Source organism: Rhinopithecus bieti, unplaced genomic scaffold, assembly GCF_001698545.2.
Source record: "Rhinopithecus bieti isolate Rb0 unplaced genomic scaffold, ASM169854v2 scaffold_5882, whole genome shotgun sequence".
Taxonomy (NCBI): Eukaryota; Metazoa; Chordata; class Mammalia; order Primates; family Cercopithecidae; genus Rhinopithecus; species Rhinopithecus bieti.
Window position 1 is genome coordinate 764,806 of NW_016805188.1, and position 8,703 is coordinate 773,508.

Here is an 8,703-nt window from a genome sequence, read left to right on the forward strand (position 1 = left end):
AAAAAAAAAAAAAAAAAAAAAAAAAGATGTTCTTTCTCCCCAAATTGAATTCACATGGAAATGCAGATAGCCAAAATAGTCAAATAAATGCTTTTAAAAAAGAACAAAGTTGGAAGAGGGATACTACCTGATTTCAATTCTGTTTCAACTACTATATAAAGCTAATTACTAATTCTCATTTCAATTACCTATAGGACTCTAGTAATCAAAACATTTCATTGGCATACAAATAGACAAATAGATCAATGGAACAGAAAAGAGAGTTGAGAAGTAGTCCCACACATAAGTGGTCAGTTGCTTTTCAACACAAGTTCAAAGGCAACTCAATTAAAATTTTTTTTCAAAAAATGATTCTGGATCAATTGTATGTCTATAGACAAAATAATCAACCACAACCCATACCACCAACCACAGATGAAAATTACCTCAAAATGGATTAAAACCCTTACTGTAACACCTAAAATAATAAAACTTCTATAAGAAAATGCAATAAAAAAACTTCATGACTTTGTGTTAGGCAAAGATTTCCTAAATATAACAACAAATGCATAATTTATAAAGGAAAAAAATTGATGTCAGACATTACCAAAATCAAGAACTTCATTATCTGTAAAACACTTTAAAGAAAATGAAAAGGATAGACCATAAACTAGGGGAAAATATTTGTAAATCACATATGTGATCACGACTTGTATCCAAAAAACATAAAGAATTCCCAAAGCGCAATAATAAAAATACAAACAACCCAATTAAATGTCAGCAAAAGATTTGAATAGGCATTTTGCTAAAGAAGATGAGCAGATTGGAAATAAGCACACAGAAAACGCCCAATGTGGTTAGTCATTACAGAAATGCAAAAGAAAATCACAATGAGAAATCACTATGCACCTGTTAGAATGGTTAAATCTAAAAAGGCCGACTGTGCCAAATATTGGTGATGGTGGGGCACAACTGGAGCTTATTTAACTGGTGGGAGTATAAAATGCTAAAGCTACTTTGGAAAACAATTTGTCAGTTTCTTTAAAAGTGAAACATCCAGCCATTTCTTTTCTAGATATTTGCTCAAGAGAAATGAAAGTATGTGTTCACACAAAGCCTTGTATATAAATGTTCATAGCAGTTTTATGTGTAATAGTCTAAAAGTGGGAACCACTCAAAGTTATATCAACAGGTGGATGGATAAATAATTTGTGAGATAGCCATACAATGAAATACTATGCAGCAATAAAAAGAAATGATATGCTGATTTATGCAGCAGCATGGATAAATGTCAAAATAAGTATGTTGAGCAAAAGAAGCTATCTGAAAACAGTAGATAATGTATGATTTCATTTATATAATGTTCTAAAAATGCAAACTAATCTGTAGTGACTGAAAGCATATCAGTAGTTGCAGGAGGAAGGGAGGAAGAGGACTGGTAACTAAGAAGTGTGGAGAGAGGGATGATAAAAAAGCAGGAGAAAACTTCTGGGGTTAATGAATATGTTTATTATCTTGACGTTTTTTATGTTTTCATGAGTGTGTAGTTGTGTTCAAATTTATCAAATTATATATTGCAAATATGTGCACTTTGTTATATGAAAACTGTAACTCAAGAAAGCTCTAAATTGCATCAAATGAAATTTAAAATATTTTAGGTATCACTTTTTAACTTTTTAACACTCATGTCGTATCTGTTTATATCTATAATTTTATGTTTTTGTATCAGATTACTTTAATATATGTATAACCTGTCTCATATTTAAGTAACACAGCCTATTTTATGATTTTACTGAAATTTTTGTTTTATCTTATTTAATTCTTTTCTGTCTTGACAACACCATTTAAATGATACCATTTTTAATCTTTTATTGTATATTTTCCCAGAGGCAAAAGAACGTCTTTAAACTACCTATGTAATGTAGATCATTCTATAGGAGGAAGATAGCCCTTCTAATTTCCTGGCTCTGTAATTTACTGGTGCCCTGGGACACGCTAAACCTTAATTTCCTTACAAAATAAGCTAATTTTGTAAAGCACTTAGCTCCATGCTCAGTGCCTGATAAAGAGTTAGTGTGCGACTTAATTTCTGTATATTCTTTTGAACAGTGACCTAACTGAAATGTTGTGCCCTTTTTGATGATGAGCTTTAGAAAACTTCAGCAGAAAAGATGATGGATACAATCAAATTATTAAGTAACCCAATATAAATGTGGGTTAGCCAGCCTGAAAATGGACTTTAAAGGCATCAGAATTTCAAAGTTCTGTTGTCCAAACAACAGTCTGCATTATAGTGGCCAGACTGAGAATAGAACAAGAATTATAAACTGTTTTATAGTCTTTCTTGAGGAATTCTCTGGTTATTAGGTTCATAAAGAGTGAATGCCATGAGGAAGTTTTAATGAATGAAATACCAAAGAACTCACTGTCTACTTCCCTACTCAGAATAATTACTCACCACAAAGCTGTTCACAAGAATTTTTAAGAGTCTGAAATAAATACACTACTTATTGCAGACAAGAGCAAAGAGAGATGGTTATTGTATTATTTATCCTCTGACCACTGTGACCACTACCTCCCCTTGTCACCTTCCACGTATCCTAGGAAGGGCTGACAGAGCCAGAATGACTACTTGCATTGTGCTTTCTCTGTATAAAACCTGAAATTTTGTGTAATATAATCCCTCCTCTGAAATAACATCAGAAACAGCAATGGCTGCTAGCATTTATTGGGTGTTCATTGTTTGCAAATACAGTGAGTGCAAATGTACTGAATAAAGCTTAATTGTACAAATAATCCTACAAGATAGGAACTGATACCATTCCCCTTGGAGAAATGAGGAGACAGGCTTGGTGAGTTTAAATAATGTGCTCAGATATTGCAATATTTTGCTTGTAAATAAGAACTCCAAAACAAGCGAAGGTATTAGGAAAATGTTTCTGTAAATACATCATGAAACGTTCCAACTTTCAAGTTTTAGATCGTAATGAAACCTTTACCTTCTGCATTTTCTTTTCTTAGCTTCTGCCTAGATTTTTTCTTATCCCGTAGTACAATATTCCATCCAGTTTAACAAGAGTAAAGAAAAATACACCTATCATTTCTTTTGTGACCCTTGACAATTACATGTGAGTTAATTGTGCTTTTTAAATGATAGCAACTGAGTGAAATGCCAAAGAGTGATATTGAACAAATAGTCACTTCTGGCAAAGCTTCTTTTATTTTATGCTTTGGGGTCATCATTAATAATATGGACAGTGAATTTTTTTAAGAAAAATATTTTCTACCCTGCTCTCTGTTATATTTGATGTTATACATTATAATTCTGTTTATGATGGGCTAACTTCCCTAGATTCTATTATGCACACAAACTGACATTTTTAACAAACATATTTTATTTTTAGATAAGTCTTCCTGAAGTCTCTCTATTAAAAATTTTAAAGTTAAACAAGTCTGAATGGCCTTTTGTGGTTCTGGGAACATTGGCTTCTGTTCTAAATGGAACTGTTCATCCAGTATTTTCCATCATCTTTGCAAAAATTATAACCGTAAGTAAAACAAATTTGTTAATACTTTAGCAATTTAAAGAAAGTATGACCTGAGAGAACAAGCTTATAGCAGTCTGATCCACAAGGGGAAATTTGGGACTTTTAGTGGGCTGCCCCTGGTGTGGGGTCCATAATAGGAAGGTTAATTAATGTTCCCAGGAGATAAGCCAGCATCTGTTGTAAAGTGTGTGGCTGGGCCTTGTTGACTGGGCAATCAGTGAAGACATTGCTTTGTTTTCTAATTTTGACTCCAGTGCTGGATCAGCATTCCAAAACACTGAAAAAATAAAACAGGGAAATACAACTACTTTCCTTTCAACTAGTGGGAACAGTTGCAATTTCTTTTCTTACCAGCCAGCTCACGGAGAAGAAATAACAAGAGTTTGGAATTGTGCTAAAGGACTCAGGGCAGTTGGTGGGTTTAAAGATCTTGCAAGATCCATGCTTACTTTTCAATGTTAACTAAAGTTCTAGCCTGGAATTTTAGTCTCCCTAATCTGCACAGCTATACTATCAATATAAATGCCTGTGTATGTATAATTACTAATTTTTAAGAACAATTCTAGGGGCACATGAAGAAGCCTCACCTTGCAGGTACTACTTAACTAGAAGAATACTAAGAAACTTGAGTGATCCAAAATTATTCAAAATAATAATTCAAACAAACTGGTGGTTTCTTGGGAAATACACTGTGATAATGATAGCAGATAGATGACTCATTTTTCAGATCTCATATTTACATAGTTTAAGAGAATTAAAGGCAAGTTATTTTTTTATCATAGATAATGAATGCAGATGATAGCATCATGGTGCACTTTTTTCCACAGAAATGTGTGTATGGTTTTATTTTTATGTTGAAATTTATTTTAAGCCTGGTGCAATGGCTCACGCCTGTAATCCCAATACTTTGGGACGCTGAGGCAGCCGGATCAGTTGAGGTCAAGAGTTCGAGACCAGCCTGCCCAATATGGTGAAACCCCATCTCTACTGAAAATATAAAAATTAGCTGGGTGTGGTGGTGCACGCCTGTAATCCCAGCTACCCGGGAGGCTGAGGTATGAGAATCGCTTGAACCTGGGAGGCAAAGGTTGCAGTGAGCCGAGATTGAGATCACGACACTGCATTCCAGCCTGGGCGACAGAGCAAGATTCTGTCTCAAAAAAGGAAAAAAAAAAAAAAAAGAAAGAAAGAAAGAAATGTATTTTAAAACTCCTGATACACAGAAATTTTCACTTTTCTGTTTCTTTTATCTTTTCCTCCAAACATCTGATAAAATCTGTTCTTTTCAGATGTTTGGAAACAAGGATAAAACCACATTAAAGCATGATGCAGAAATGTATTCCATGATATTCGTCATTTTGGGTGTTATTTGCTTTGTCAGTTATTTCATGCAGGTAAGCTTTTAATAAATTAAACAAGCCTGAGCATGATTACTTTTGTTGCCATTCTTTCTATTTAAGTTAAAATATATCAACTAAATGTTACAAAGGAAAAGAATGTAGATTTTGTTTGTTTGTTTTCAGGGATTATTTTATGGCAGAGCAGGGGAAATTTTAACCATGAGATTAAGACACTTGGCCTTCAAAGCCATGTTATATCAGGTCAGTGTTAAGTTGAATTTTCTTTTATATTTAAAATTTATTGTAAAACATTCTAGCTTTAATTCTGTCTCGAGTCAATTTTGGCATAATCTTTCTTTGAAGGCACACTCTTTTGTTCTGAGCAGCAAAATTTGATGTCAGAAGTCTTATATTTTTCTAAAAGAAGCAAGTCCAAAAGTGTGATGTTAAAAAATACAGCTTATAGAAAAGAACATAGGATCTACTCATTGTTCCTTGCATTCGTCTTGACAAGTCTTTCTTTTAATGAATGAATGATGGAGTGTTCTGGGATCAGAATCGAAGGCCAAATTAAAAAGGAGAAGTAAGAGCTACAATATCTTGGGAATGTATCAGAAAAGGAGTTGTTAATTTCTCTGGTTCTAATCCATGCACAGAGCTTAAGTTTTTCGACTCTACACTGCTTAAAGCAGCCAATCTCTCTGCCTTTATCAGAAGAGTCCTGAACTCAGCTAACATCGGTCTAGCTGCCAGGTCTGCCTGCCTCATGCAGATGATCTGTCACCTCTGTGAAATAACTAAAAATAGGCGGATCAAGTAGTAATCTTGAGAAGTGAGTCTTGGGGGCAAATGGAAGGAATGTCTCAGACTGGCACCTCTAAACTTCTTTCACGAGGCTAAAATGGATTGGGTTACCCTGAAAGCCAGTAATCAGTAGTAGCCCTTCACCTCACTTGCTGTCATGAAAGCTCACCAGGCAGGAGCAAATAGCTTCCTGCCAAGGTGATTTCTTTTCAGAAATAGAGTTACTGTCACTCCAACTGAGTCGTCAAAACCCATTTTAAAGTCTTGTGACTTTTAGGAGCAGTACTCTGAAGGCTGCCATGCAACAACTGTACTCTTAGGGAGCTATAAGATACAAAATGCAGAGAAGCAAGTCGGAGGTTTCCCACGGCAACACGATGCTCTAAAGCAATCGGTGACCTTACACCTTCTGTTCAAAAAGGTCCCATCTCTGCTTCTTGTTCCACATTTGAAGACGCTTCTTAATCCAGAAAAATAAAAGTCTACTTATAGGATCATAAATCAAGTTGATGCCAGCACATACCTCTCATGTTAAACTTGTACATTATTATTTTTTACTTTATGAATACTTTATGTCTTTACCACAAATCTTCCGTGAAGTTGAGACTTTAATTAACTAACACCATATTTCACATTTGTTGACAATTTCTGCTCATTTTGTTTTGTTTTAAAATTTATCTTTTCCCCATTCAAATACATTTATTTTAAATTTCTAGAAACATTTGAAAATGTTTCCTGAATGCCTAGATGCTTGTTTTTATACAGAAGAATATAAATTTTAATTTTTCCAAGCATACTTTGAACTTCCTTTCTGTCCACGGAAAGCTTTTAGTGGAGGAATCTCAAGGTCATGAGCCAGTTTAATGAGAGAAACTGTGGTTAATCTAGTATTTTGATGGTTAATACTTGACATTAATCCTCCATCTAGCATTAGCCATGTGAACATTAAGACTGTAACATTTTTGGATAAAGTAGCTTCTGCTCATAAGGATGCTTCAAACTATCAGCCAGAAACTCTGGGTTTTAAAATATCATGCACATACTTAACAAAGACTTATGCAGAAAGTCTAGGCCACTTAGCATGTTATTAAATTTCCCATAAGTTGTTTGTTTTCCTTCTTCCTCCTTCAGCACACTTTTGATTCTTAGCTTTACTTTGCAAAATTGGAGAAAAAGAAGACTAGTTATTTTGCCCTTTCTTTGTAAGCATCTTCACAATTTTGCTTTGTCTATAGTAAGGGAAGTTCCTAGTGTGCAGTCTTGTCTGACTCTTATTACCTGATTTTTGTCATAAGATAAGACTTTTTAAAATTTAACAACCATGCTGAGACTTGCAGTGCTTTTTATAACCATTGTTAAACCTCATTTGAGGTAGAGGTATGTATAGAAACAGGTGTGGTATTTTTGTAGATACAAAATCCATATTTTATGTGATTACTTTAGATTCTTCCTGTTGAAAAGAATGTTCTAAGTGTTGCTGACTTCGATCATTGAATAATTCATCGTTCATTGTGTTTCAAAGCTAAGTTTACGTTTCTTAATGATAAATAATTACCTATAGAGCTATTGAGTTTTTGAGCATATAAGAAGTTTATTTGTCCCCGTTTCCCTCTAAATTAGATTGGCTAAGGCTTCTTGGGGTTCTTTAAATTATGATAGCATTGATGGTGATCACTAGGGGCTTCAAAATTTACCTAAGCTAATTCCAAAAGGATCTGAGGTAATCAGTCCTGGAGCATGAGAAACAGGTCATGAAACTCAGCTGTAATTCTTCAGTCAGATGACAGGCAGAACAAGATAATTGATTAACAACTTAAATAATTTGTACAACAAACCCCCATGACACAAGTTTACCTGTATCACAAAGCTACACATGTACTCTTGAACTTGAAAGTTAAAAAAAAAAAAATGTTTTTTAACAAAAAATATTCATTGAGCCTAACTAAACAATTAGTATTACATTTAATGGATTTTTTTTTTTTTTTTTTGAGATGGAGTCTCGCTCTGTTGCCCAGGCTGGAGTGCAATGGTGTGATCTTGGCTCACTGCAAGCTCCGCCTCCTGGGTTCAAGCAATTCTGCTGCCTCAACCTCCCAAGTAGCTGGGGTTACAGGCACACACCATCACACCTGGCTAATTCTTTTGCATTTTTAGTAGAGATGGAGTTTCACCATGTTGGCCAGGCTGATCTCAAACTCCTGACCTCGAGTGATCTGCCCACCTCAGCCTGCCAAAGTGCTGAGATTATAGGCATGAGCCACTGTGCCCAGCCAGAAATTCTTTTTAAGTAATGAGTTGCATGACTTTAAATGTAACCTCATTTCTCCCCCAAACTACAGCTGTTATCTTTATGTTATGGTAGTTTCACTTTTTAATTGCTTGCTAACACTGTGTCAGGCAATATCTTAATTACCATACACTTAGAATAAAGTCCATCTTTAATAAAAGCAAATCCAAAAAAAAACGAAAATAAAAACCCTGGCCTCTGGTTGCTGCGGTTCAAATCCTGGCCTCAGCACCTGCCAGCTATGTGGCCTTGGACACATAATCTCTAAGTACCTCTAAGTGCCTTAGTATTTTTACTTCTAAAATGTGGGTGATCATATTATCTATCTCATAGAGTTGTTGTGATGATTAAATGAGGGAATACATGCCAAGCACTTATGATGGTTTTATTGCTTTTTATTTCAAGTAGAACTATTGGCAGAAAAAAAAGTGGATATCTACTGGTATCAAAAGCCTGGTGGCCTTTCTTATAATTATATTCCTTTCAGGAAGAGACGATGCAAGCTAATTTTTACTCACCACCTAAGTACCAGAAACACTGCTAAATGTTTTCTTTTTTTTTTTTTTTTTTTGAGACGGAGTCTTGCTCTGTCACCCAGACTGGAGTGCGGTGGCGGGATATTGGCTCACTGCAAGCTCCGCCTCCCAGGTTCACACCATTCTCCTGCCTCAGCCTCCTGAGTAGCTGGGACTACAGGCGCCCACCACCACACCTGGCTAATTTTTTTTTTTTTTTGTATTTTAGT

At 35.0% G+C, this 8,703-nt stretch overlaps 1 protein-coding gene across 1 annotated transcript in view; it reads left to right on the forward strand.

Moving 5' to 3' along the window:
* Nucleotides 1–8,703, forward strand: part of ABCB5 (ATP binding cassette subfamily B member 5) — a 134,991-nt gene that overhangs the window by 73,987 nt on the left and 52,301 nt on the right. Inside the window, exons 16-18 of the mRNA XM_017871541.1 lie at nucleotides 3,384–3,527; nucleotides 4,817–4,921; nucleotides 5,051–5,128. Coding sequence (XP_017727030.1) covers nucleotides 3,384–3,527; nucleotides 4,817–4,921; nucleotides 5,051–5,128 — 327 coding nt within the window. The remainder of the gene's footprint in view (nucleotides 1–3,383; nucleotides 3,528–4,816; nucleotides 4,922–5,050; nucleotides 5,129–8,703) is intronic.